The sequence below is a fragment of the Chionomys nivalis genome, chromosome 3 (genome assembly GCF_950005125.1).
Source record: "Chionomys nivalis chromosome 3, mChiNiv1.1, whole genome shotgun sequence".
In the NCBI taxonomy this organism is placed as follows: Eukaryota; Metazoa; Chordata; class Mammalia; order Rodentia; family Cricetidae; genus Chionomys; species Chionomys nivalis.
In genome coordinates, this window is record NC_080088.1 from 41,543,908 (window position 1) to 41,560,983 (window position 17,076).

At 42.9% G+C, this 17,076-nt stretch overlaps 1 protein-coding gene across 1 annotated transcript in view; it reads left to right on the forward strand.

Moving 5' to 3' along the window:
- Igsf11 (immunoglobulin superfamily member 11) overlaps positions 1-17,076 on the forward strand; it is a 122,771-nt gene that overhangs the window by 86,795 nt on the left and 18,900 nt on the right. Inside the window, exons 2-3 of the mRNA XM_057766059.1 lie at positions 13,882-14,045; positions 16,185-16,392. Of these exons, the coding sequence (XP_057622042.1) occupies positions 13,882-14,045; positions 16,185-16,392 (372 nt within the window). The remainder of the gene's footprint in view (positions 1-13,881; positions 14,046-16,184; positions 16,393-17,076) is intronic.

Genomic DNA, 17,076 nt, shown 5'->3' on the forward strand with positions numbered 1-17,076 from the left:
CTGAACGGGCATTTCTAAGTGGACCAGAATGCTTCAGCTCATAGCCTGATATGACCTCAGGAGAGGGTGACAGGAAAGTGACATTACCCGGGATGTTTGTACTGTGTTGTGAGGTGGATGCTCGTACTCTGACAGTGACAAAGAGGAGTGGTTGTTCACTGAGCACCCTGGGTCTCTGCCTTGTCGCTCAGTCCAGGCCTCAACGTCTCCTGAATCTCTGCTGCATCTGTAGACCTGCTCTTTACCTCCTATGTCCGTGTTCCTGGCTGTTCTGTTTGCCCTGGAATGGGCTGGTGGTTAGAGGTGAAGTCAGTGGGAAGGCACTAAAAATAACTCTCATACCATTAAAGTATAATGCCATGTCTGTATATTAAGTGTTCGACGCTTCAGCAAGAAAATTAGGATAGGAATTTTGTAGTAGCTGTTTCTGTCTACCAACAATAAAATGTAGTGTTAACTGGCATAAAGTAGAAATTTGGCAGCGATCCCATACATTGATTGTAACCAATGTACAAGAGAACCATCTGTATTCATAAAATTAACCAGATGTTATGTTTATGCAATTTAATTGCAATTAATACAAACATATTTTAGTTCTTACAGCATTTTAAAAGATCATAAATAAAGTCTATAAATAATTTCATCAAATTAAATTTATTTAAAACAGAGGGAAAAAGTCATCTGTTTTTTAAAAAAATCTCAGTATCAAAAAATTGTAATTTTCCTTCAGAAAATGTAGACTAGAAGTTTAGTATGTTGAAACTTACTTAACTCTGATGGAACTACACAACCCAACAGACTAGCGGAATTAGATGTATATGCTGTTGTGCATGTGATAGACAATACCTGTGTCGTGTGTGAATAATGGAAGCCCAGGAGCATCCTTTGGTTGTGACTCCTATTAAATGTTAGAACAAAAGGATAATGTAGGCTCCCCAAAGTACCACAATCATAAATTCCTGTTTGCTTTACCTTCTGCATTCTAGGGAAAGTGTTCTTCAGGGAGGCTCACCCCCGAACAGAAGCACCTCCAATAACACCGGATGGTGCTCCATTTTAAAATCTCAGTTGGGTTGCTTGGGCCGGTGCCCATTCTGAACTTCCACTGTGCTGGGTTTGCTAAAGACTGCATGTCATTTGCATCTGGCCCTGGGCAGATGGCTGTAAAACACTCTTGGTCCCTTCTATTGACTGGTGATGGTCCTTAGGACTTCTCAGGATTCCTACTGGCAGCTTCTTTTTGGATGAATCATACTTCTTGATCTGACATGATATATATATTTTTTTGCTTCAAATCTTAGGAAATGAGTCTTTAGCCTTTAGAAAGAGGAAAGAAAAACTTTAACTTTGAATCTCAACTCCTCAGAGGAAACATGGCTGTGAACTTTATTCCTTTCTTATTTAATTTGCTGAGTCATTCAGAATTCATGAGGGGACGTTAGTTTCCGGGGAAACACTAAGAAAAGATTGAACTCTGAAAAATGTTACCAATTCTGCCCATGAATTATGCATTTTACATGTAAATATTGCAAATTGTAGGATGTTGTAAGTGAATTTTTAGTCTAATATTTAGCATTAAAGTTTAAATCCTTGCCTAGAATTTTAAACATGGAAATATACTTTAAAAGAAAGTTGGGTTTTCAGTTGATGTTTTACAGATTGGGTAAAATTAAGCATTTAAAATGTGAAACACTCATTTTTTTCCCTTAGAGTAGCAAAGATTTTATTTTTAGGCTGCATTTGCTGCACTGACTGTGCTGGAGTCCTGGGGCACTGCCACACGGCAGCATTTTATTTTAGTTTTACCTTCACACCCTTTGAATCTGTTCAAAACCAAGTTCTGTTTAATCCAGAGATTAAAAGTGAAAGCAGGCTATACAACTTGTTTGATTATTCCAGATGAAAATTAATAGACAGAAATCTCAGCTCTTGCGAGACAGGTTGTCAGGCACGCCTTCTCTAGGCTCCATGGCGTTCCACAGCCTTCTGTCCCTGCAGCCAATCAGGAAGGCCCCTTGTGCAGATAAGTGTAAGCCAAGTGAACCCTTTCCTCTCCCACTCGCTCCACAGCTACAGCTGCCTTGACAGTTGACAAAGTGTCAGACACACGCATCACAGACAAGGCAGCAAAGATGCTGTTGACAAATGGCGCTGGGGAAAGTGTATTTTCCACATGTGGAAGAATGAAAGGAGACCATGATCTCTCATCCTGTACTAAAAGCAATTCCAAACAGATCAGAGACCGAATGTGAGACCTGTTACTTGGCAACTGCGAGAGGAAAACTTAGGGAAAACACTGAACCATACGGACACAGATAAGGATTTTTGTGGAAAAAATAAATCCAGTAGTATAGACATAATCCAAAGAATTGATGAATAGGATTATACGAATCCAAAAGGCTTTTGAACAGCAAAGGAAATGAGCAGCAGAGAGAAGAGGCAGCCTAAAGAAGGAAGAAAATCTTTTCCAACTGCACATCAGCTAGGAGGTGAATGTCTAACACGTGTTAATGAATGTCTCACTGCCAGGGGGGTCTGATCTGCTGTACAGTGAAGGAGAAGAAGGGATGGGCTCTTACTCCGTGTCCAGCTAGTCTTTTCTTTACCTTGCTTGTCTAGGGTTCAGCTGGATTCGAAACAGCGGGTGGTAAGACTGGAAAGGATTCTGAAAAGGCCAAGACCAGGATGATTTCCACCTGTAGTGATTTGGCTTGTGAGCGTCTTCAGTGACACTGAAGTCTAGGGCAGCTACCCTGGTGGGGTCTGGTCCTGCAGAGAGCAGTGTGGCTGCCCTGGAGTAGCCCACTGATGACCTACTTGAACTATCAGGAAACATCAGAAGTCTTAAACTGTGTTACCTGTACATCACTTACAACTTGGTTTCCATGGAGACAAAGAGCCAGACTCTCATCAGTGCTACAGTGCTACAGTTGCTGCTGCTGGTGCCATCCCACACATCTCCAAAATTCTGATTGGGAAGAAAGAACAAGAGAAGAGTGTCTAAGGCTAGCTATATTCCTTATCATTTTAGAACTCTATTTTAAAGATTTCTTTTTAGTTTTTAAAATTGTATATACAAAGTGCATGTCTCTGTGTGGGTGTTTGCAGGTGAGAGATCAGCAGAGGCCGCCTGGTCCCCTGGAGCTGGAGCTGTAGGCAGTGGGGAGCTGTCTGACATGCTGGGACCTACACTCAGAGCCTCTGCAAGAGCAGTATTTGCTCTTAACGCTGAGCCATCTCTCCAGCCCCAGCCCCCGAAATATTCTCAGCTGCTAGTCAGTGCTGACGATTTCAGTAAACCTTAATCTCTGGGAAAGACAGTTTGGAGAAAGGTGTTGATTCTGAAGCAGTGGGTTGTGGTTGAGTCGGATGTGGTGGTTTTGTTTGTTTGTTTTTGTTTTGTTTTTGAAGCCGTGGATTTTGTGATGCAGAAGTTATAAAACGCACATTTGGTTTTGTATAGGCTTTATTTTCACTCTGGTGGATTAACTCCATAAAAGGCATATACCCCAAACTAAGCAAACAGACAGAAGCCAGCTAAATGGCAACAAAAGGCCTGAACACCCCATGTAATCCCTCAACAATAATCAGCCTATTAATGGGCTAAGAACTGCATGTTCCAAAAAGAATGAATACACATGGCTGATAAAGGTTTGAAGACGTGTTTCTTGGACCCCACGGAAAGGCGTTAAAACTGCTTTGAGAAAACAAATGACAACAAATGCTGGTAAGGATATGCAGCTGACAGTGTGAACTTGTGACACCACTGTTGAAGTCAGCATGGCGTTTCCCCAAAGCCAGCAGTATAACTACCATATCCCAGCTATACCATTCTTTGGTACGTACTCAAAAGCTTTCTAAGTCAGCAGACTTGAGAGATACTTGCACACCCATGTCTATCGCTGCACTTTTCACAATAGCCAGGGGATACAAGCAGTCTTGATGCCTATTAATAGAAAAATGGAGGGAGAAAACGTGGTACATATATACATTGGAATTTTACTCAGCCACAAAGAAAAATAGAATCCTGACATTGACAGGAAAATGGCTGCTATCAGAAACCATTATGTTAGAATGAAGTAAGATAGACTCAAATACTGCATATTATCGCACATTTAAACTTAATTTTGACATGGAAAATATGGGTGTATCCGTAGCTCTGTGTGTGTGTGTGTGTGTATGTCTTTGAATGCGCACAGCATGCTTCCTGAAACTACAAAGGTGACTATGGGACGGGAAGAGGAGAGTGATGGAATATACATGTCATGAAAGCATGGAGCATAGAGAAAGGAGAGTATGGGGAAAGACAGAGAACCAGTCAGAGTGGGTGTCTTAGGATTTCTATTGCTGTGAAGAGACATTATGACTATGGCCATTCTTTTTATCATCATTATTATTTTAATTTCATTTTACATTCTAACCACAGTTCTCTCTCCCACTTCTTCTCCTTCCAACCCTTCCCTTCCCCGGGCCCACTCCCCCCCACACACACGTGCAAGCTCTACAGCTGTCAGTCTAGATAGAGTCTGTAAGTTCTTGGGAGCTTGGTTCAGCTGTCTATGTAGGTTTCTCCTGTCATGATCTTGACCTCCCTTGCTCATATAATCCCTCTTCCCTCTCTTCAAGTGATTCCCTGAGCTCGGCCTGATGCTTAGCCGGATCTCTGCAAGGGGTAAGTCCTCCCATGGGGAGTCAACAATGGCTGGCACATTAAATTGAGGTAGGGCCAAGCTACTTCCCCCTGCATCAAGGCTGAGCAAGGCATTCTACTCTAGAGAATGGACTCCAAAAAGCTAGCCCATGCTCTAGGGATAAATCCTGGTCTCACTGCCACGGGTCTCCCAGATAGACCAAACTGCACAGCTGTCTTTCACATGCAGAGGGCCTAGTTCAGTCCCATGCAAGCTCTACAGCTGTCAGTCTAGATAGAGTCTGTAAGTTCTTGGGAGCTTGGTTCAGCTGTCTATGTAGGTTTCCCCTGTCATGATCTTGACCTCCCTTGCTCATATAATCCCTCTTCCCTCTCTTCAACTGATTCCCTAAGCTCGGCCTGATGCTTAGCCGGATCTCTGCAACTGGTTCCATCAGTTACTGAGTGAAGGTTCTATGATGACGGTTGGAGTATTTATCAATCTGATTAAGGGGAAGGCCAGTTCCGGCACCCTCTCCACTATTGCTAGGAGTCTTAGCTGGGGTCATCCTTGGTTTCTCCCTAACCTCATGATGGATCTCTCTATCAAGATATCCCTTTATTGTTCTACCACTCTGTCTCTGCCCCAGCTCGACCATCCTGTTCCCTCATGTTTGTTCTCATCCCCAATCCCCTCCCTTCAACCACCCACCTTGCTCCAGTTCACCCAGGAGATCTGATCTAATTCTCCTTCCCAGGGTGATCCATGTGTCCCTTTTAGGGTCCTCCTTATTACCTAGCTTCTCTGGAGCTGTGGGTTGTAGTCTGGTTATTCTTTGCTTTACTTATGAGTGAGTTTTTTTGTCTGAGTCTAGGTTACCTCATTCAGAATTTTTTCCCCTAATTCCATCCATTTGCATGCAAATTTCGTGATGTCATTATTTTTTATGTCATTGTTTGATTTTTTTTTTCAGATGAATAGCACTTCATTGTGTAAATGTACCACATTTTATTTATCCGTCCTTTGGATGAGGGGCATCTAGGTTGTTTTCAGGTTCTGGCTATTATGAACAATACTGCTGTGAACATTGTTGATCAACTGTCTTTCTGGTATGATTGGGCATTCTTTGGATATATGCCCAGAAGTCATATCATTGGGTCCTGAGGTAGACTGATTCCCAATTTCTGAGAAGTTGGAATACTGATTTCCAAAGTGCCTACAATTTTGCACTCCTACCAGTAGTGGAGGAGTGTTCCCCTTACTCCACATCTTCTCCAGCATAAGCTGTTTTTGATCTTAGCCATTCTGACAGGTATTAAGATGCTATCTCAGAGTTGTTTTAATTTGCATTTCTCTGATGCCTAAGGATATTGAGCAATTCCTTAAATGTCTTTTGGCCATTTGAGATTCTTCTATTGAGAATTCTCTGTTTAGATCAATACCCCCCTTTTAAATTGGATTATTTGGTATTTTAATGTCTAGTTTCTTGAGTTCTTTATTTATTTTGAGATCAGTCCTCTGTCAGATGTGGGATTGGTGAAGATCTTTTCCCATTCTTTAGGCTGTCATTTTATCTTATTGACAGTGTCCTTTGCCTTACAGGAGCTTCTCAGTTTCAGCAGGTCCCATTTATTGATGGTTGTTCTCAGTGTCTATGCTACTGATGTTATATTTAGGAAATGGTCTCCTGTGCCCTTGCATTTAGGGCTACTTCCACTTTCTTTTTCATCAGGTTCAATGTAACTGGATTTATGTTGAGGTCGTTGATTCACTTTGGACTTGAGTTTTGTGCATGGTGATAGAAATGGATTTATTTGCAATCTTTTACATGTTGACATCCAGTTATGCCAGCACCATTTGTTAAAGATGCTTTCTTTTTTCCCATTGTACAATTTTGACTTCTTTGTCAAAAATCAGGTGTTCATAGGTGTGTATATTAATGCCAGGGTGTTCAATTTGATTGTGACTTGGCAATTCTTATAAAGGAAAACATCTAATTGATAGCTTACAGTTTCGGAGGTTTAGTCCATTATCCTTATGGTGGGACATGGTGGCATACAGACAGACATGGTGCTGGAGAAGGAGCTGAGGACTCTATGTCTTGATCTGCAGGCAACAGGAAGCGAACTGTTTACCACACTGAGGGTATTTATTTATTTATTTATTTATTTATTGATTGATTTCTTAAAGATTTCTGCCTCTTCCCCGCCACCGCCTCCCATTTCCCACCCCCTCCCCCGATCAAGTCTCCCTCCCTTGTCAGCCCAAAGAACAATCAGGATTCCCTGTCCTGTGTGAAGTCCAAAGACCACCCACCTCCATCCAGGTCTAGTAAGGTGAGCTTCCAAACTGCCTAGGCTCCCACAAAGCCAGTATGTGCAGTAGGATCAAAAACCCATTGCCATTGTTCTTGAGTTCTCAGTAGTCCTCATTGTCCGCTATGTTCAGCGAATCCGGTTTTATCCCATGCTTTTTCAGACCCAGGCCACCTGGCCTTGGTGAGTTCCCGATAGAACATCCCCATTGTCTCTGTGTGTGCCTGCACCCCTCGTGGTCCTGAGTTCCTTGCTCGTGTTCTCTCTCCTTCTGCTCCTGATTTGGACCTTGAGATTTCAGTCCAGTGCTCCAATGTGGGTCTCTGTCTCTGTCTCCTTTCATCGCCTGATGAAGGTTAATATTCAGGGGGATGCTTATATGTTTTTTTGGGGGTTCACCTTCTTATTTAGCTTCTCTAGGAACACGAATTATAGTCTCAATGTCCTTTATTTATGGCTAGAAACCAAATATGAGTGAGTACATCCCATGTTCCTCTTTTTGGATCTGGCTTACCTCACTCAGGATAGTGTTTTCTATTTCCATCCATTTGTATGCAAAATTCAAGAAGTCATTGTTTTTTACTGCTGAGTAGTACTCTAATATGTATATATTCCATACTTTCTTCATCCATTCTTCCATTGAAGGGCATCTAGGATTTGCTGAAGGAGGCAGAGGCAGGAGGATCACGAGTTCGAGGCCAGCCTGGGCTACAACACACTGAGGGTGTATGAAAATGACAAAATAAAACACATTGTTTGGTAGACCAAGCTAAAAATGAATAAAAAAAGTTTTAAAAAGAAGGGAGCCTGGCATGGGAGGGATGACTTTGGCATGGACACTAACTTGAGATGCCTTAGAGATATCAAATAGAGGTGTCTAGGAGGTGATGAACTGAGATTTGCATTTGAGAGAGATGTTTGGGAGCCATTTTTGTATAAATGAGAATCTGGTTCAAGATGGTAGATGTGATTCTGCAGGAAGAGTGTGGCGATGAAGAAGTCCTCCGAGGAATACAAACACTTGAAGCCACACAGAAAGGAGTGAAACTCCAGCCAGAACAAGAAACACTCCCAAAAGGGTGGTGGGGTGGGGTTCAAATTGTCTCCCTGAGGGAAGTGGATTTCAACAGCAAGCCTGCTCATCCTTGGTATGTGCCCTCGAGGGTACGTGAGAGATTACAAAGACTGTGTAGCCACGGGGTCTCTGGGAAGCTGGAGGAAGTGGTGGGACAGGAGCAGATCAAAGCCAGAGAGAGAGAGTGATCAGTAGACAGCCAGTATAGAGTTCTTCAGAAAGAGTCAACTGAAGACTCTGTAGCAGCAGATCCTGGGGAGGGCAGGGTCTGGGATTGTTTTGGAATGGAATAACTGGAGAATGTTTAAATCCGTTTAAACAGGAGTTCCTGTGCAGACAGACTGCAGTCTGTGGGAAGGTTACTAAGGGGATCAAAGAAGAGGAATCAAAGCTCTCCTGGTGGGAGGAGGGCGCGATTCTAGATAAACTTCTCTAGCAGTGGGGAGAGGGCATTGAGGCAGAGGCAGCTGACCTGTAGGTTTACAGTCAGGAGAATGGGGAGGTATCCATGTAATGGGTTTTTGTAAAAGTCCATTATAATTTTAAATATTTTTCTTTCTTAATGCAGTAATAATAAACATTTAAGAGATATTTCAGTGCATGTTTTCCATAGATAAACTGCCTGCTTTGAGTCCAGAGTGTACATTTTCTAACCTTATGATTATGTGTCTACAAACTGGTTTTAAGTTTTTCTGTGGGTCTCTATTTTCCCTTTTTTGGGGGGACAAGTTTTATTAGAACAAACAGCTCCCAGCAGGGAGATCAGAAGAGCCCCAGCTGTGTGGATTCCTGCTTAATTCCTTATAGAATTAAATGAGTGTATCTATATAGAGATTGTAGGCTTGGATGGTCAGTGTGCCCCATTGCCTACCCAGCAAGAACAGTCATTGTGGTCACTGTCGTCTCTGACAGTCCTCCTGTCGTGAGAGGGTGGGAGCACAAACCCTTGTGTAGGTGGAGCACCGCTTTTACAGGGATTAAGAGACTAGCTTATGTTCCACAGCTCATTGGAAGCAAGAGCCAGATTTCCAGTCAGACCCACACAGATTCACCTGCCCCTTTGCAAGCTCTAGAAGCCACCGGTCTAGAATGTTCCTTCTGCAGCTGTGCCAAAGTGTGAGATTCAAGAATCAGATCACGTGAGGATATAAAATAAATACAGTGAGTGCCACAGAGGCTTTCTCTTACTGGCAGGGTCCTCTTTCCTGACCTTATCCCTGTCCCTATTCCTGCTGCATCCTTGCCCCATCCCTTCCCCCCCATGCCCTCCTCTGTATTACCTGTTTGAGCAATTTCCACCATTTTTAGCTTTTGATTTCAGTTTGTTTATACTGATGTGTGTGTGTGTGTGTGTAAATTATGTGAGTTTATCATGAAATTAGTATGTTTGCGGATGGATGATAAACATTACCTTGCATAGATTAACAGGGCTATGTGCTTTCTCCCCTGCATTGGAGCAGTCTGAAGAATGCAATGGTGGAGCTTTTGTGGCTGCTTTTTGTGTTTTGTTTTGTGAGGCATGGCCTTGCCGTGTAGCCCAGGCTGTCCTGATTTCACAGTCCTCCTGCTTTAGTCTTCCCACTCGGGGAGCACCTGCCTCTGTCATAATGCTCAGCTCCTCCTCTCCCTGTCCGTCCCATCCCCTCTCTCTTTCTTTCCAAGCAGGGTATCACTGCAGGTCAGGCTGGCCTCAGACCTGAGCTCCTCCTGCCTGTAGGGCCGTACACCACTGTTGTGGGATATTTGCACACTGTGAAGATGCATTGTTGTGATTGACTTAATAAAGAGCTGAATGGCCAATAGCTAGGCAGGAGGCATTCGTGGGACTTCCGAAGATGAATATAGGTGTGCAAGAGATGCCAGGAGACATGGAAGAAGCAGGCTGGGTAGTACGTGGCAGTTTGAAGATTAATAGAAATGGATTAAGTTCTAACAACTAGTTTGGCACGAACCTAAACTATAGACTGAGCTTTCATGATTAATAAGTCTGTGTATCATTACTTGCGTGCTGGCAGCAAATGCGAAACTACTGCTACATACCACCATGCCCACCCTTAACACTTAACCTTGACAGTCTCTAGTGGCATTATGTTATCAGGTCTTTGTAATATACATTATTTTAATGGCCTATACCTGTCCTATGAGGCAACTATTATATTTACTCCCCTTAGCTTGTTTCAAAACTCTCCTTTTCCTTATCTAACCCCTGAGGTTCTTTGAGCTTTCCCAAACTGAAGAACTTCTCCTATGTTTATTTGACTTAGACATTTTTCATGCTGTTATGTGGTACTTTACATTCAACTGCAGATGGCTTATCTTATGAAACATTTTATACTGAAAAGGTAACTCCCTAGAACATCATGTGAATAGCATGCAGTACAGGGAAGGTGTTATCCATGGTTTAAAAAACCAATTGAAATAATAGCAAGATCTCATTGTGTTGCTTTTGGGGGAGGGGAGTAAGGTAACGTCATTGCCAAATAAAACAAGATGCCATCTTGGACCAGATGTACTCTACATGACTTAGAAGAGCTGTTTTGAGGGTCTCTGTGACCTGCTTAATCTGCTCTTATTTCCATACTGTTCTACCATGCAAGGGGTAGGGATGGTCAAGAAGAGAACAGTTGTTTTGACTTCTGGTGCGTTGGTTCTGATGAGTCCTTGCTTCTGTATTTTAATTTTTATAGTTTTATTGAAGTATAATTTCCATCCTATGAATTCACTCATTTAAAGTCCAACATGTATTGATTTCTACTGGATGTATAGAGTTGTACAACTATGACAACAATCTATAAAACTCAAAAAGCCCTCTTGAGCTTGCCTACACTGTCCTCAGCTTCTCCCCTCCAGGCCTACTCAGCCTGCAGGCTACCTCAGGTCTGTTTAGAGTTGCCTTTTCCACACATTTCTTGCTTAAGGAATAATAAGCTAGAATGCCTGCAGCATTTTACTTCAAGATTGGTTTTACATGTATTTGCAGTTTGATGCCTGTATTTCTAAGCAGCATCCCGTTGTATATGATGTGTGTGTGTGTGTGTGTGTGTGTGTGGACACACGTGCATGCACACACACACAGATTCATTTCATAAGTTCTGTGACTTTATTATATTTCCATTTTTCTTGGAGTAGAGTTCTAAGATAGGTTTTTATAATATGTTTAAGTATGACTTTTTAAGAAATAAACTATTTTCCAAAGATCCTGTGCTATTTTATGTTCTTACTAGCAATACACGAGCCTCTCTGTTCTCTAAGTCTCGTTAGCACCTCCTGTGGTTTTGATGGTAGCTGTTCCAGTAAATGTACACTAGTATTGTGATTTAGATATTGTCTTATCAATGTTCTGTTGCTCACAGAAATCTTTAAAAGAAAACATTTAATTAAGTGTTCACTTAAAGTTTAAGAGGGTCAGTCCACTGTCCTCCTGACAGGGAAGGTGGGGCTAGCATGACATGGGACAGCAGCTGAGCGCTACGTTCTGATCCTCAAGCAGAGGCGGGCTTCAGGGCAGAGAGGAGGAAGAGTGGGCCTGGTATGGGCCTTGAAGCCTCAGAGCCCACCCCAGGCACAGACTTGCTCACACCTGCTCAAACAAGTCCTACTTCCTGATCCTTCCCAAACAGCGCCACTCCCTGGAGACTAGGACTTCAAATACTTGAACATGTCAGGGCCATTCTTATTCAAAACACCACAGGTGTATATATCCCTTTAAAATTAGATTATCTTCAACTGGGTGGCGGTGGTGCATGCCTTTAATCCCAGCGCTCGGGAGGTAGAGGCAGGCCGATCTCTGTGAGTCTGAGGCCAGCCTGGTCTACAAGAGCTAGTTCCAGGACAGGCTCCTAAGCTACAGAGAAACCCTGTCTAAAAAAAAAAAAAACCTCTGATTAGAGGAAAGAAAAAAAGAAATAGATTATCTTTTAAATTGAATTGTCATAGGTCTTCATATATTTTAGCTATAAACCCTTTATAAAATGTATGATTTATATTATTTCTATCAGGCTATATATTGAAATTTTTATTTTCTTAAATTGTTGATAGCAATAAAGATTTTTAATATTTTTAGAGTTAATTATTGTAAACTCTTTCTCTCTCTCTCTCTCTCTCTCTGTATGCACATGTGAGCACAGGGCCAGAAGAGAGCAGAAGAAGGTGTGTGTGTGTGTGTGTGTGCACATGTGAGCACAGGGGTCAGAAGAGAGCAGAAGAAGGTGTGTGTGTGTTTGTGTGTGTGTATGTGTATATGCACATGTGAACACAGGGGCCAGAAGAGAGCAGAAGAAGGTGTGTGTGTGTTTGTGTGTGTGTATGTGTATATGCACATGTGAACACAGGGGCCAGAAGAGAGCAGAAGAAGGTGTGTGTGTGTTTGTGTGTGTGTATGTGTATATGCACATGTGAGCACAGGGGCCAGAAGAGAGCAGAAGAAGGTGTTGGATGTTGCTCAGGAGTCACAGGCATCGTGACCGACTCCTTCACACACGGGTACCAAGATCCCAACCCAGGTCTTCCACAAGAGCAGTATGTGTGCTTTTAACCACTGAGCCATCTAAGATACCTCTGATAGCCAGGTGATGGTGGTGCACGCCTTTAATACCAGCCCTTGAAGCTCCTAAGCTACAGAGGAACCCTGTCTTAAAAAAAAAACAAAAACAAAAAAAAACCTCTGATTAGAGGAAAGTAACTTTAATTTTTCTTTATGTTTATTTTTAGATGGACAGTAAGTTTAACTTTTTCTGTTTAAACTTAGAAGATTGGAGTCAGTATTTGCATATTGTGTGTGAGGTATGGGTTCAAATTCTATTTTTCTTTTTGAGTTACCGTAGTATTGCCATATTGTTCCCACACCATTTGGTAGAGAGGAAATCCTGTTTTTTTTTTCTCCTTTTGTTTATACCTTGTTGGAAAGTGTCTAGCCGTGAACACCAGTCCTGTGTGACTTGTCTGTATTGAAAATGCATCGCTGGACCTAAAACCAATGACTAACACTGAACTAACACTGAACTGTCTTGGTTGTTAGAGCGCTGTAGAAAATTTTGAAATCAGATAGTATGAACATCATTTAAAAATTAATCTGTTTTATGTGTGTGAGTGTATTGCCTACATGTATGTATTTGTAATTTGTGTGTGCAGTGCCTGCAGAACTGGAGTTAACAGAGGTTGTGAGCAACATGTGGGTGCCGGGAATCAAACCTGAGTCCTCTGCAGGAGCAGCCGGTGCTCTTAACTGCTGAGCCAGATCCTGAGGCTTTTACCATTATTTTTTATTATGTTCTTTTATTTCTTTTAACTCTTTGTGATTCTTCCCTTTTCGTGTGTGTTGAAATTAATTCAGTGCTGTGTGCTCAAAAAGCCTGGTGGAGTTTTAATTGGATTTGCTCTGAATTTTATCATTGGGAAGATTATGACCTCTTATTGATATTGAATCTCCCATCTCATGAACACTGCATATCTTTCCACTTGTGTGATCTGATTACTTCTTTCACTAATGCTCCGTATGTGGTTGTGAGCATAAGGACATGCGCATACTCTGGACGATTTGCAGGCGAGCCCTAGGTTGTATGGCGTGGTAGGTGTCCTACTACTGTAATGGCGCTTTCAAGACTCAGTTCATGGCTTTTTCAGGATTTATCAGTTTCTGTTCAGACTGCCATGGTGTATCTGACTTTAAAATGATTTTCTCAGATGTGAAGGAGTGAGCTTCTTCCTTTCTTATTTTGGCTCCATGAGCGGTGAGTCATCCTCTGGTTGGAACATTCCCTCCATGTGTTCACAGCTCCAGACTGTATGTAATGTGGGGCCGTGGTACTCGCAGCTGTTAGGAAGGGACACGCACAGGACCAAATTGTTCCTTTCTCTGCAGGTGTCACAGTGTCCCTGGAAGTGTCCGAGAGCCCTGGCAGTATCCAGGTGGCCCGGGGCCAGACTGCAGTCCTGCCGTGTGCCTTCTCTACCAGTGCTGCCCTCATTAACCTCAATGTCATCTGGATGGTCATTCCTCTCTCGAATGCAAACCAGCCTGAACAGGTACCTCTGTCCCCAACCCCCAAAACTGTGGATCTTTATGGAAGAGAGGGTGAGGGAAGCATCGTGGGAATGTTTGATTTCTAGAGTAAGGACATGGTCAGTGCGCCCTCCCCATTGCATGGTTAGTTAATATTCTGAAAGCTGTCTTCCTTTTACAAGGGTGTTGTCGTTATCTCACTAGCAGATGCTAAAGAGAGTCTTCTGAGGGTTTGTGCAAGACTTTGGCGTGTTGAGAAGTGACTTAGAATGTTCTCTAAAGAGAGTGATGGTAGTAAGAAGCTGTAGGCAGGAGTTTGCTTTGCTGAGTTACTTATGTACCCTAACACAGTAGGCTTGCCAGCCAGCATGCATCTCAGCATGGTAGGCTTGCCAGCCAACATGCATCCTAACACAGCAGGCTTACCAGCCAACATGCATCCTAACACAGTAAGCTTAGCAGCCAACATGCATCCTAACACAGTAGGCTTACCAGCCAACATGCATCCTAACACAGTAGGCTTACCAGCCAACATGCATCCTAACACAGTAGGTTGACCAGCCAACATGCATCCTAACACAGTAGGCTTGCCAGCCAACATGCATCCTAACACAGTAGGCTTGCCAGCCAACATGCATCCTAACACAGTAGGCTTAGCAGCCAACATGCATCCTAACACAGTAGGCTTGCCAGCCAACATGCATCCTAACACAGTAGGCTTGCCAGCCAACATGCATCCTAACACAGTAGGCTTGCCAGCCAACATGCATCCTAACACAGTAGGCTTAGCAGTCAACATGCATCCTAACACAGTAGGCTTGCCAGCCAACATGCATCCTAACACAGTAGGCTTGCCAGCCAACATGCATCCTAACACAGTAGGCTTAGCAGTCAACATGCATCCTAACACAGTAGGCTTAGCAGTCAACATGCATCCTAACACAGTAGGCTTGCCAGCCAACATGCATCCTAACACAGTAGGCTTGCCAGCCAACATGCATCCTAACACAGTAGGCTTAGCAGTCAACATGCATCCTAACACAGTAGGCTTGCCAACCAACATGCATCCTAACACAGTAGGCTTGCCAGCCAACATGCATCCTAACACAGTAGGCTTAGCAGTCAACATGCATCCTAACACAGTAGGCTTGCCAGCCAACATGCATCCAAACCTTACCAGCCATTTCAGATTCTCATACAAATGAGAGTATGCCACATGGAAAGACACATGTGAAATTGGAAGCTGCCCTCAGAAATCTCTATCAGTTCTAGGTAATAAATTAATAATCTCAGATACCCACTCTAAATTAATTAACTGTGTTAGTCACCACAGTTTTATTTACAAAGATGACATTCATTTTCTGAAGCTCTTCTGATTTTTTTTCTTACAGCTTAGCCAATATAGTGAAGTAAAATTTCTGGTACAAAATTCAATAGAAACTTCTTTAAAATTAATTAATTTTGAATTTCTTATTTGAAAATTGCACACAGGGATGCAGTGCATCTTCAAACTCAGAAACGTTTGCAGTAGACTAAGTTTGAAGGATCATTTTATTAAATCATATCATTTTAATCATCAGTGATAGAGTTAAACATGTTTAAAAAAGAACTGATGAAGGTTTCCCACACATGCACAGGAAGATCCTGAAAGGCCCTCCTCATTCTCAGGGCACGGAGCATTCTGCTGTGCTATATGCCGTGTTTCTCCCAGGAATAGTTAGCTCTGATAACTGTTGGCTCAGAGAGTTGGCAGTCATGGACTTGCAATGTTCCCTTCCTTTTATGATGTTGATATTCAGCCTGTGAGGGATCAGAATTCTGTGGCCGAATTAGTATGAGAATAGCAATGCAAATACCTTTTGGGTTTCATCTCACCATTAACCTTTGCACTGGTAGAAATATTTATGTGCTGATAGTAGCATTCAAGATTTTTTTTTATGTTCAGATAAATTAAGGAAGGGAAATAGTTACTCGAATTATGCACATGAGAATTTAGAGTCCTAAGATACTCATAGATAGGGCGGTTACAAAAAGTTGCTGACAACCCTGAGAAATTAGAATTTCCACTCTAGGTTGTAGGTACATTTGGTTCTGTCTACCAGGTTATGTGCCGAGGAGGGGCTACTATGGCCAGTTTACTGACATAATGCTTCCTTTGGCAGGTCATTCTCTATCAGGGTGGACAGATGTTTGACGGCGCCCCCAGGTTCCATGGGAGGGTAGGATTTACAGGCACCATGCCTGCTACCAATGTCTCCATCTTCATCAATAACACCCAACTGTCAGATACAGGCACCTACCAGTGCTTGGTGAACAACCTTCCAGACAGAGGGGGCAGGAACATTGGGGTCGCTGGCCTCACAGTGTTAGGTGAGTGACAGACAAGACCTTAGGCTTCACTTACAAATCTACTTGAAATCATGTTTACTTCTGTACTTCACATTTTCTCTCTGCTCCCTCCCTATGTTCTGAGTCTCCCTCCCGCCCACCCGCCCGCCTGCCTTCTCACCCACAATGTTCCTGGACTTCTATATGCTTCTTTTACCTAATGCTGTTTCTGACAGTGGATGAAGGGTGACATAAAAGCCCATTTTATATGTATTTCTTTGCTCCCGTATCCACCCTTCCTATATCCCAACCATCCTATTCCCCCAAGCTCCCCCCATCCTCCCCTTCTCACGTTTCTCACCCCATTTCCCCTTAGCCCCATGCCACCTCACCCGCAAGTTCCCAGCTTTTGCCCAGCAATCTTGTCTACTTCCCTTTATCCAGGCGGATGACTACGTTTTTCTTTGGGTTCACCTTCTTATTTAGCTTCTCTAGGATCACAAATTATATGCTTAATGTCCTTTATTTATGACTAGGAACCAATTATGAGTGAGTACATCCCATGTTCATCTTTTTGGGTCTGGCATGGCACTAGGTTTCGATCCTAATACACGAACTGGCTTTGTGCGAGCCTAGCCTGTTTGAATGCTCACCTTCCTGGACCTAGATAGAAGTGGGAGGACCTTGGACTTCCCGCAGGGCAGGGAATTTGGACTGCTCTTCAGT